This window comes from Pseudopipra pipra, chromosome 5 (assembly GCF_036250125.1).
Source record: "Pseudopipra pipra isolate bDixPip1 chromosome 5, bDixPip1.hap1, whole genome shotgun sequence".
NCBI classification, from domain to species: domain Eukaryota; kingdom Metazoa; phylum Chordata; class Aves; order Passeriformes; family Pipridae; genus Pseudopipra; species Pseudopipra pipra.
The window spans coordinates 35,960,209-35,973,158 of record NC_087553.1 but is presented as its reverse complement, the minus strand read 5'-3'; the positions used below and the strand labels follow the sequence as shown (position 1 = coordinate 35,973,158).

Below are 12,950 nucleotides of genomic sequence, written 5' to 3'. Positions count from 1 at the left end.
AACTACAGCTAAAAAGGCACTGGCTGGGCAAAGCATTGCTTAATTGATTCATATTAATAATAATTCCTAGTTCAACCTGTAAAGACAAAAAAGCAAGTTTATGTAAGAAACTGAGATTACACTTCACATCATTCAACTACTCTGTTCATTGCACCTTGAAAGAATTATTAAGATTAACTTAGTTTTAAGACCTCTAAGAGCAGACTAAGAGTTCTTAGAGCTCTTTTGAAATGGCAACACATAACATTGTCAAGACCTTTTTGACATTCAGTTTGTTTAATAATCTGTGTTAGAGTACCAGAATATTAGTTAGCACCTAAACTTTGCAGTAAACTTTGCAGATCTTTCAGAATCTTGAGAAATATACAAAATAACTAGTGAACAAGAATCATTACATGCGACTTAATACCACACTAGATTTTTGCAGGGAAGAGGAGGAAATAAGAATCAAAAAGAGATCTAAGTACCATCATATATGAAGGTTCTTAGAAATGGGGACCTCGCTGCCAGATTTTTTGTATGCTAAAAGTTTACACAATCTGAAGAGGAGACTGAATGAGTATTTTGCACATAAATTCATTTCATTTCTATCTATTTAGCAACCTTCATCTGATGCTGAAAGTCTTCGAGATGAAAACTGACAAGTGGCTAGAGAACTATTTTACAGGAAACACTGGACAACATTTCTACATTCTTTATCCTGACTATGTGTCTGACTATGGCCATGGTAGAAGGACACTGAACTAGGTGGCTCCTTAGTGAGACCCACTACAATTAGTCTAATCTTACAGTAGAAAAATAAAAAGTTAATTACAGACTAATTTCCTCTTAGCTTTGTAAATAAGAACTAGAATACATTTTCATTAGAAACAGTCAAACCTAAGTCAAAATGAGAAAGTCTCAAACGTATACAGTTTAAAATTTTTTCCTTCTATTACAGAAACAAACCAAAAGTCTAATTTTATCATAAAATACATTTTTTATTTCATCATGTATTCCAATTGCCCCTTTTCTGATGTCTACAGTAAAGGAGTCTCTCAGTAATTAGTTCCAAATATTCATGTTTGAGATGAATCAGGATCCCAAAGTCACAAAGGCATCTTGAAGATATGACAATTCCAAACATTGAGTTATAAGAAGCAGGAGCTTTGGAGTGCTTCTCCATTTATTCTTTCATTTTTTCAACTTGCAGGGTTTACTCATGAAGTTATTATTTCTTCCACAACTAACTATATCAGTACTTAGTTTTGAAAACACTGTTACAAATACCCAAGATTGCTATTTAATCCCATTATCTTCAGAAGACAGTTCTAAATAAGTGTTATAAGAAATGAGATAGCAAAGGTGGATTCTACTGCAGAATGAAACCAAAGCAGCAACTCATTATTCATCCTAGTCTCAGTAAACCATTATCATTTTAAAGGTTTATAATATTAAATACTTAAATATAAAAATATCACAAATTTTCCACAGAATTACTCTTCAAAAATATCAATAGCTTCAACTACCTGAGACAATACTACAGAGCAACAAGGACTGACCCCTTCACAGAACGGGTAAGGTTGGAAGGGACCACAGTCGGTCGTCTGGTCCAACCTCCCCGCTCCTGCTGTTTTTCAAACTACTTGTTCTTTTGTTCTGCTGCTTTCGAAAAAGTTAAAGTTTTGCACCACTTCCACCACCAAGAAGAAACTAGAAAATGCTAAACTATTTCCCTCATATATACAATTTTAACAATTCAGCTTCAACAAATAGTGTATACAACTCTCATATTAGGGCCTTCTGTACCTCTAATCCCAGAAACACTGAAAGTTTCCTTCAAGGATGAGGAATTGTCTTTGACTTGGTCTCCCCATAGTATCCCTCAAGACAAACTGGTTAAATATGGCTCACAGAAGTGTACTATTAGGTGATGAAATACTGGCTGCATGTTCAGGCTCAAGAGGTTGAAATCAATATTACAAACTTCCACTGGCAGCCAGGTAAGTGGCAGCCCTCAGGGGCTGATATCAGTGCTGATAATATGCAACACCTTTATTAGCAACCTGAACAATGGGATGGGAGCAAGTCTGTGGCTGACAACAAAATGGCAAGGACTGGCTAAGAGGTTGGAAAGCAGAGCTATTTATACCAATCTCAACAGGCTGAATATATTCAAAATTTTATTAGCCAAGACCATAAGCAATGTGACCAAAACTGGCTCCACTTTGAGTAGGACATTGGACCAGACAACTTTTTCAGAGATCCCTTCCAATCTCTATCAGTGTTATGATTTTCAGCCTACTACATACTATACACCAATGCTGAAAATAACTTCAAGTTATTTTCACATTCATATGCCACTACATTCAAACAGCCAAGCAACACAAGTTTCTTTCTTAATTGTAGGAAACTATCATTTAGGCAGAGCATTTTCAATGTGAAGCTCACACTAAGGCATTTTTATAAAACAACAATCAAATATTTTCAGAGCACTTACTTGTTACAGTGAAGATACATACAAACTCTGGGAAAAAAAATTGTCAGATAAGTCATTTTAATGATACATAGCAGTGTGTTCATTTCAGTGAGATAACTGGTCATATCAACACTTCCCTTGCTATGCCCTTCAATGAGACTGGTCAACTGATTTCCACTGGAAGCAAGATGCTCGATGTGTTCATTTCAGTATAAAAGTAGACAAATGTACAGCTGACAGACTGTTTCTACTCTTTAACCTATAATACTTTTTCTTCTAGATTATCTTGTCTTTTAAGTGGGCTGTAGGAACAAACAACAATGGGACAGACAGTGCTTCAGTCTTAAGCACTAGAAATAGCCTAGAAGGCACACAAAGAAATATTTATCTTGAGTCAACTAGTGTCTACATTTATTTGGGGTTATGGCCTACATGACAGATTGGCAAGAAAAGGCAGTAACTGGCAAAGCCCAACAGTAACAACATTCAACCACCAACTACAACTTACACTAAATACTTCTCTTACTTGCTGTAGAATTCAGTACTTAACAGAAAATACTTTACTTACACTGCATTTCTTTTCCACGTAGTTAACTCTATCATCTCAGATGATTCATCCCAAAAAAAGGAGAATGAGAAAAACCAACCATACACTTATGTTTTCCAATTATCCCCAGGTACTAAAAGATCATTTTAAAAACCCACCTTCCCAAAACTGCACTTCGAGATAAATGCAGACTCAAAAGAATTAGAGAAGAGTCAAAAGAATTAGAGAAGAGTCAAAAGAATTAGAGAAGAAATTAATAGCATCTCCATCACCATCCTTCCCATTCCAGTAGAAACAAGGGCTGGAACTGAAAAGAATTAAGTATGTAAAAGAATTAGTACTTTCTAGTAGAGTCCTGTGGATTCAAGCTGCAGGTACTGGCCTACAATCTGTCCATATACAAAAACACCCCTGTTCAATTAAGTAAGAAGTGATTCTTATCGCCTCTTGAAGAAAAATTAACACAACTTCCGTGGGTCTTTTCCATTGGAAAGCTACTGCACTGCCCAGCCTTAGTAACAGGTCACCAGTCTGATGTTACCCCATTCACTGTTACCCTCTGTGCTCAACCTGTGAGCCAACTGCTCACCCATCACACGATGTGTTTATCCAGCTGTGCGCTGGACATGTGTACAGAAGGATCCCGTGAGAGACAATATTGAAAGCTGAAATCCAAAAAACCCACATCAGTTGGCTTCCCTTGATCAATTAGGTGGGTTACCTTGTCATAAAAGAAAATCAGGTTGAATAAGCAGGACTTTCCTCTTATGAACCTGTGCCGGCTGTGACTGATGACTACACTGTCCTTCAGCTGTTTCTCGGTAAGTCCCAACATAACCACCTCTGTAATTTTACCAGGCACCAAAGTGAGACTGACCTTCATTTTCCCAGGGGACCTTACTCACTAGTTCCCTAAGCAGCCTGAAGTCTGCTCTCCTCATGTCCAGGGTTCAAGGTACTGGCCATTCAGGCTGGCACTTTTCCTCTTGTCAACAGAGATTTTAAACTCGATTGCTTTGTGGTCACTGTGGCAAAGATGGCCACCAATCACTACTCCACTCACAAGACCCTCTCTATCAACAAGCAATAAATGAAGGAGGGCACGTTTCCTAGTCAGCATCCTCAGTACCTGTACCAAAAAGTTATCAACAAGACATTCTAGAAATCTTCTGCAAGTCTGTCTGTACCAGCTGTGCAGTGTTCCAAGTTAACATCTGTCAAGTTGAGGTCCCCCCTAAGAACAAGGATGGTCTATTTAGAGGTATCCCTTAGCTCCTTAAAGAATAATTCATCACTGTTGTCATCCTGCCTATAGCAGAACCCCCCAATGACACCTGTTTGTTTGTCCCTTAATCCTTACCCAGTGGCTCTCAACTGCGCCATTGCCAACTGCAAGCTTCGTATACTTCAGCCCCTCTGTTACATAAGTCACCCCTTCACCTCGCCTGCCATATTCATCCCTCCTCAAGAGCCTGTATTTGTCCATTGTATCATACCAGTCACAGGTCTCATCCCACCAGGTTTCACTTATGCCAATAATGTCACATCTCTAGGACTGGGCCAAGGCTCCTAGCTCCTCTTGCTTGCTCCTCCTGCTCTGTGCATCGATCTAGGAACATTTCAAGTGCAGTTCATTATAGCCAATACCTTATGGAGAGGACTGAAGGACCTCATTAGCGCGCAGTCCTTCCAACTTTGCCATGAAGTTCCATTGCTTACCACTGGCAAACCCGGTTTTCTCCCAGACTTGCCGGTGATAAGCAATGGGATGGCATGCCAGGTTTGGAAGGTGCTCATGCAATGACTTAGAAGCTCCCACATGGATTCTGGGACTTCAATTTTTCCAGATTTTCAAGGGGTTTTCGTGGTTTTTTTTTTTTTACTAAATAACTTCCATTACACAGCTAAGTGTCAGGATATTAAACCATACTCCTAAACAAAACAAAACAAAAAAAATAAGAAAAAAAAAGGCATAATCTTATGCGCTAAAAAAAGATGGAAAGAAGAAAATATGCTCTTTGAATGAGTATTGCCAGGAGATTTGGTGAAAATCAGAATTCACAAAGGCATTAATGGGAAAACAAACTGGATGTTAACAACCTCAAACAATTCTTTTCTCGGAATCTAAAAATGCTTGTATTCACCCTGTCACATCTGAAGGATGAACCATAATGTGATGTGTTCACTAGACAAAGCAAGCAGAAGGATGGTGTAACCTATCATGAATGGCTGTCCAGGTCTAATAAATGTATTTCAGATTTCCATTATAACAGTAATACATCTGCATGAATGTTAAGGGTATCACTGGTCAGAAATAGGGGTTTTTCCCTAGTACTTTGAACAAACACTTACTGAGGTTTTTTTCCCCCAACACATGCAAAAAGAAGCAAGTTGTTTTACAGTAAAATAGATGTTAAGACTATGCAAAGACATTACCTCATTAACCTCAAGATATAGCAAGAAGAAGGAAACTTAATCCTCAGGTAGGCAATCACTGAGAAAGATACTGCTGAAAGGCAAACTTCTCGTCAAGAGTAAGATACTGCTGAAAGGCAAACTTCTCATCAAGAGTCCAACAGCTAGTACAGGATTCCACTGCTCTCTCTAGTTTCCACCCATTCAGAGAAAGATTTCAATTCCTTTACAAGGCACCCAGTAATTGTTATGCTTGACACATTTAACACTTAAATTCTCTTAAAGTTTTTCCAACTGGAACACAGCAACTTTCTGTCAGTCTGCTCAATTCAGCATGCTGGACTTCTCTTGTAGCATGAACCCTTTCTTACCCCAGAGAAAGAAAGAGCTCATTGCTCTCTGCTTACTTCCAATGCTGTTGTTCAGTATGACACCTACCAAGTACCACACATGCAGTGCCTTCTAAAGAGACAGGCAGACTCTTGGAAGTAAGCCATCAATGGGGTTTCAAGATGTCATATCCTTACTGCTGTCCATAAGACAAGAGATGAATACTGACTGGCTGAACATCCTATGCAGATTCCATATTTTAATCACTTCTACCTTTCACTCCGGTATTTCCCACAAACAGGTCAGGAGACTGTTGTATCTCGAGTCTGGCAGCCTCAGGTGCAAAAGACACAGATCAGTGTTCCTTACATCTTTCTAAATCATTCATTACTCTGTTATTAACAGAAAAACACTTCTGAGTTTAGGAGACTCAGCAGTCCCGACACCCCATTTTTATCAGTTCCACATTACACTACGCAGGGTCAGTAAGCAGGATAAGGTGATGCCTGAATGGCAGCCAAACACCACCTAATCATTACCTAATGGCAACAGTCTGTGCATGCCCTACTTGTAGGGCAAGGGGCAAGCGACCCCTGCCCACATAATCTTCCTCCCATCATCATCTTTCTCATCCCCATGTATGACCTCTACCATTGTGTTTCAAGGGTGGATGTATCTGTCTTGCAATATGTAGCAAAACCAAGGAAGAACTCAGCTCTGATAATAGGGGATATTAAGCTGACTTGCTAAAAAGCACAATGGACCTTACAATTAGCTTGTGCCATGAAGTTACATTGTACCATACTCCAGCTGGTTTCACATCCTAATATGATTCCTTTCTCACGCCTCTATGCTCCACTGATCATCTAATTCAAAAGTACCCCCCTTACACTTGTTTTGCTTGGAGCAGGACAGAATTACTATAACAATATAAAAGATAACTTCACCTCAAACTAAAGGCTATGCAAGCAATTATTCTCAAAAAACACAGTTATAAAGACTTCTGCTGTTCCTAAAACTCATTCCTCCACCTTCCAAGACCTTCTCACGTGAAAGTGTGTGCTCTGAAAGTGCCTAGGATGTCACCAAAAAAAGTGTTAGTGATTTCATGTGTGGAGAACATGATTTTGTCTTCTCCTGCCATTTCAGAAAGAAAGATCTTACTTTCTAGTGTTACTTTAATAATCTATAATGTTAACCAAAAGAACTACAAGGGGTTTCCTACAAAAACATGGTGGTCATCATTATTAGTGCAAAACTGAAGACAAAAATCCATCTCTCTTCAAAGTTTCCTGTGGCCTGTCCTATTAATGGCAAAAAAAAGCTAAAAACTTAGTTATCATTCTTTTAAATTCCTCTAGGAGTATTACAAATCAATGCCAGATTTTTATACTAGTAGCAAACCGCAGAGGACAGTCGTGTTGGCTGATAAAAATATCTTCCTCTGCCCTCAAAAAAATGCTCTTTAAACCACTACATTTTTTCCAGTGCAGGAAATTCTTCCGGGTTCCAAACTGAATAATATTTACACCTGAACATCTATTCCGAGCTGATAAATCAATTTTCTTTCATTACTATTGTTTTGACCGTACTTTAACAGGCACATGTCTGAGTTTGATCCTCCAAAAGCCCTAGAACTTACTCTCTGTCGACAAGAAGACCTTAAAAGAATAAAAAAGGCGCGGGTCGTGACAGGTCTAATTGATTTAGGGTGAATGACACCTCATCTGCTCCTCTGTTTGGATGCCGCCCTGTAATGACCGCTGTGGTCGCTCCGCCCGGCGCGGGCCATCACGCTTCGCCCGCAGCGTGCGGAGAGCGCTTCGCCAGCGCAGCCCACGCGGGGAGCGCGGGCACGGCCGGAGCGCTCGGGAGAGCGGTCCCGGGGCTGCGCCCGGCGCCCCCAGCGGCTGCTCCGCGGCGGCCGCACCCCCCGTCCCCGCTCACCTCGGCGGCCGGGATGTTCACCACACCTGTCGACCTCCTCTTCTCCCTCAGCTTCCTCTTCTCGATCTGCCCCTTCCCCTTCCTGGCGCTGGGGCCTGAGCTCTTTCCCTTGGCAGCCAGCTTCTCCTCGTCCTCGGGGGAGTCCGGCGCGGCGGCGGTCTCGACCCCGCGGCCCCCGGCGAGGGCAGGCGGCGGCTCCTTGGCGGGGGCGGCGCGGCCCAGGGCGGCGCTGGCCAGGCTGACGCAGTTCACGGCCCCGCCGGCGGGGGGCGCCGCGCGGTCGGGGGGCAGGGTGTTGTTGTTGCTCAGCTCGGCGGAAGGGCCGCCCCCCGCGGGACGGGGCTCCCCTCCGGTCGGTGCGCCCGGGGCCGGCGGCGCCTGCTTTGCCCGCATCTTCTCCCGCTTGGCTTTCCACTCCTCCAGAAAGTCCGTGGTGCTGCCCCCGGCGCTGCGGTAGCCGCCGGTCGCCATGTTCCCAGCGGGCTGGACGGCGAGAGCGCCCCAGCAGCACCTCTGCCGTCGCCCGCCCTGAGGCGGCTCTGCTGCCGCCCGGAGAGGAGAGGTCCCGGCGGGGCGGGCGGGAGAGTCGGGGGCGGGGAGAGAGGCTCGGAGAAGCACAAACACCCTGGAGAGAAACAAAAGGGGGGACGTGAGCCGTCCCGCCGCACTGCCCATCCCCGTCCCGCTGCCCCGCCAACTCCCTGGGAAACCACCCGGGTACGGGTCTCCATCACTGCCCGCTCTCACACGCTCGGCTCCCACGGCTCGGACCGCGCCGCCCGAACCCGCCGCGGTGCCCCTCGCTCCCCGGGGCTCCCCTCATCCCTCGGCGCAGGGCCGCCCGGCGGCGCCCGCCTTCCCCACCGCCCGTCCGCCCACCGCGGCCACGACGACCGCACAGCGCCGTCCCTCGCTCCCAGCCCGGCGGGTGCTGTGTCCCCGATCCCGGTGCCATCCCCCCGACGCCCGCTTGCCTGCTCGGAGAGCCGCGTTCCCGCGCGGAGCGGGGCGGGGCGGGGCGAGCGCGGCAGGCGCTCACCTCCCGCCCGGCGGGGCCGCGGCTCGGGCGCTCCCCAGCGCCGGCGGCACCAGGTGAGCGGCACCGCCTCCCGCCGTCCCGGAAGGAGCGGCGCGCCCCCGAGGCTTTCCGAGCTCCCTCCCCTTTCCCCATCCCGGCGCGGACGCAGCCGAAGCCAGGGCGGAAACTGCCGAGATGGCCTCGACAAAGGGGTGAGGGCGGGGAGGCCCCGCCCGGGCCGGTGCGCGCCGCGACCCGACCGCCTCGGGTGCTGGCCCGCCTTGGGGCCGCGGCACCTGCCCCAGGCAGCGGGAGCGGACACAGACCTCGGCGCCTCCGATGAGCAGCAGCCAGGGCTGGAGAGGGCGAGGGGCGCCGCGGGAGAGCGGGATGAGCGGGACGGCCGCCGCCGCCAAACACTGCCAGCCCCGGCCCGCCCTCCACACCCCGGGCAACTTTAACGGGCGGCGGGCGGGGGCTGCGGGAGCACAGCGGGGAGGGGCCGGAGGAGGCGGTCTAGTGTCACCCCTCTCCGCAGGGAGCTCCGCCGAACCCGCCCCGCACCTGCCGCGAAGCCTCGGGTGAGGGGCCCCGACGTGCGGCCGCCTCCCGCGGGGCAGGTGCCGGGCTCGGCCCTCGGGCGGGGCGGCTCCCGGGCACCGCCGGCCGCTGTCGCCGGCGCCGAGGCAGGAGCAGCGTGTGAGCCCGGCTCGGTCAGCCCGCGGCCCCGCTCCCATCAGGGACACGCCGCTGGGACGGGAGCGCCCGCTTGGCCTGGAGGCGTGGTCCGCCGGACAGCGGGGCTGTGCCCGGGGGGAGGAGCCCGCGATTGGTGGCTGCCGCGGCATTAATGACTTCCCCGGGGCCGCTCCAGCGGTGGTCAGACCGCAGCAGCTGGTGGAGTTCGCTCCCGCGGGCGGAAGGTTGAGAAAGAGCTTATGTTTTCCTGATGTGACAAGAAACAAGAATTCAAGGGGTTTCCTTGAGTCACACTGCAAAGACTTGAAAGATGTCTCGTTTATAAATAATAACAGCTCTCAGTGGGGAAACTTGACTGCGTTAAATGTTGGGGAAAACGAACATGTAGGGATCGTGATGGGAGTGTGCGTATCTGTTAAACAGCTTGTGTAGGTGTTAAGATGGCTAAACTTGCACGGAAAACTCAGCTTTTTTTTTCGTTTGCCCGAACCCACCGTATCTTAATTGCACTCTGAAAACTGATTGTGGTACTTTTGGAAATCACTGATTTCAATAGACTTGTGGCTTGCCTAATCAGCTTTATAAGGTGTATGCTGAGGAAAATTAATGGATCGGTGCTACCTTTCCAGCATCAGGACAAGATAGAAGTTTACATCAGTCAGAGGAAATACACAGCCTGGGCTTACCTAGCTGAGGGGACGTGATCACCTTTTCATCACTTTTTTTCCCTTTTTGAGATTCAGTCTTGCTTTAGTCCACCTCGTTAATAAAATTCAGTATATAAACTTTGCAAAGGTTTTTGGTTTCTTTTTACAGAAAAAAAAAATTCTAGGTGCTACAGGTATGGGTAAAAAATATCCAGCAAAATGAGGCTCCACATCTGACGCTAGGCACTCTGCACAGTGTAAATAACAGGCTTAGCCCATGTAACCACTTTCACCTTAGGTCTCTACCTTGTTCTCTTTCACAGTAGTGGGCACAGTCTCACCCTACCAACCTTCTCTGCCCTTCTGGTGATCATTCATTTACTTGGACTTTTCACTGAACTCGTATCTGATTTCTGCTCTGGTTTGGGTTTAAGGGTGTTTTTGGTGTGGCAGTTGGTTTTGAAGGGGTGTTTAAATATTTGTATATGTGGAAGTTAAGGTACACTTTTATCACTGCAGATGAAATGTTTTATATTTCAGGCTAAGGGAAAATCCCCAAACAAAACTGGCTAGTTGTTCTGTGTTATGTTGGAAAGCTGTAAAGAGGAAGAAAAATAGATAGTGAAAACATAGTTTCGTACTCTTTACTACTCAGTAATACAAAATTAGTGAAGTTGGTTCCTAAAAAATATTTTGACTAAGCACTCTCCTAAAAAATAATTTTTACCTGCACTCTTATCTGTAGAGTTTTTGAGTTAGACAACTACTCAATTGTATTTCTAGAAAATATAATCTAGAAAAAGGATTCCTCATGTGAATTCTTGTCTGCCTTTCCCTCCTGTAATTTTTTTCCATTTATAAAATGAAGAGCTTTTCTTGAAAGAATCATGTAACCGTGACAATAATAGTATTTCGCCCTCACTTTTACACACCATGAGCAGCACAGCTGACCAAAAATAAGTAAAAAAAGTCAGGTTAGGAAGTTGTTACTTATACTATGTTATGAATATGGAGAAATACAACAATGTATTTTAGTGTTTAGGGCACCTTCAGTTCTCTGTTACCCCAGGTCTCGCCAGCTGCTCCCGGGGCCCCTCTCTCTGGCAGTGCTTAGCAGCTGGCAAGGCTTAGATGTGCATGCCCCACTTCACATCTGATCTGCCCACCTTTCTTATGTGTGGGAGGTGATGTGTCCAGGCTTTAGCTGCATCTACCAGTGCTGTTGGATTTACTTTTTTTCTGATGTAAAATACATTGTGCGGTTTGAGATTTTTGGTTTGGGATTTTTTTAGTGCCAAAAAGGCTTTGTGTGCCTTACAGTCTGTTATATATTAACAGAAGTTATGTTGTGGTGAGTGAGGTTGGGTTTAAGTGCCCAATACAAAAATGCTGACTATCAGATGTTTGCATCTCAATAAGGTTGTCTGTGCTGGAGAGCTTTCAGGGATAAAGTCCCAAATAGTTTAAGTATCATGCTGCATGTTTTCCTCTGCCACAAGGGAGTACAGCTTAATAGCTTGCGAACGTTTTTAGAACAGCACTTTTTTCTTAGAAAGAAAAAAAAATCTTCAGGATATCCTTAAGGCCTAGAAATACAATTCATTTTATTAGCTATGGCATAATGACAAGGGACCTTAAGCCTTAAGATACTGCTTTTTATATATTCAATATTATGGAATAAGATTCTCCCCTAGAGGTAAAATTACCACCAGGACTGGGTAGGATGATCTTGATCTCCTTTGCTATGCAAAAAATACTTCATTTTTCAATTTAGACTAAAACCCATAATTCATTCCTAAAATATCAAGGAAATGAAGTGTGTTTTGGGGTTGGGCACTTCAAAGCTCCTTCCTTTGTAAAGGGTTGCAAGCTGCTTGAGTTCTTTTAATTTATTCTAGAGATTCAACCAAATTATCCAGCCTTTTTAAGGTTCTGCTTACAAGTTTATCTGAGCCATAATCTTCTCTGAAGTGGCAATTTTCAAGGGCTGGAAAATAAACCAGTGAATATAATAACATATTACTTGCTGAAAAATTAAGGACAACATCCAAATTCCTGCCCAATATCTGTTTGCTTGTTACTATTGTGCTCTGAGCTTACACTCTGCTTTTTACACCCATTGATGCCTGTATGTTCTGTACTGAAATTCCCTCCCTCTCACCCTCTTCAGCAGCTCTGGAAGTTCTCCCCAAAGCCTCTGTTGAGCTTACTGTATTCTCCTCCCTGTTTCCCAAACACACATACTCCTCCTTCTGCTCATATTTCTTTAGGCCCCTGCTTGTCTTACCTGAACTTCCATGAAACTCTTTCACTTTGTGCACCTATCTACTGCTTCCCATATCTGATCCGCTTTGAAGTCCATTTAGTCAGCAGTCTTCATGTTTCTTCTCCCAATACAAATTTTTTCAGTCACATACTTGTTCTACCTGCTTTATTAAACTAGGTTTATTAAGCTTGCTCTGGTGATGTCCCATTAAATTTTCCCTCTCTGCTGCTTTAAATTTTCCCTGCTGGATAATCCTCACCCACATCACTGTACCATAACTAACCTACCTACCTGCTTATTTCTGCACTATCTATCCAATAATGCTGTTGCTTAAAATTGCTATGACTTAGTGAAATCTTACTGCCATCTTTTTGTAGAAATCTCTGTCCCTCCTTTTATCCATAAAATTTCAAAAACCTCTCTTTAAATCTTTCACTTTAAATCTCTGGCTGTAACTTCCATCTAATCTTCCTGTAAACTTCCCACCTATGCTCCATGACATTTCTAATGTTAAATCTCCCCTGAAAGTAAAATAATCCTTAAGCATAGCACCATTATCCCTCTTGATTCCTCTTCTTTAACCTTTCATTACTAATGGTTGGGTATTTTGGTGGTTTTGTCTA

At 45.0% G+C, this 12,950-nt stretch overlaps 1 protein-coding gene across 1 annotated transcript in view; it reads right to left on the bottom strand.

Moving 5' to 3' along the window:
• PAWR (pro-apoptotic WT1 regulator) overlaps window positions 1-8,826 on the bottom strand; it is a 79,649-nt gene extending 70,823 nt beyond the window's left edge. The window contains exons 1-2 of the mRNA XM_064655594.1: window positions 8,672-8,826; window positions 7,698-8,322 (exon numbers count right to left, since the gene is read on the bottom strand). Coding sequence (XP_064511664.1) covers window positions 7,698-8,168 — 471 coding nt within the window. The 5' untranslated portion in view covers window positions 8,169-8,322; window positions 8,672-8,826. The remainder of the gene's footprint in view (window positions 1-7,697; window positions 8,323-8,671) is intronic.
• Window positions 8,827-12,950: the final 4,124 nt, after the last annotated feature.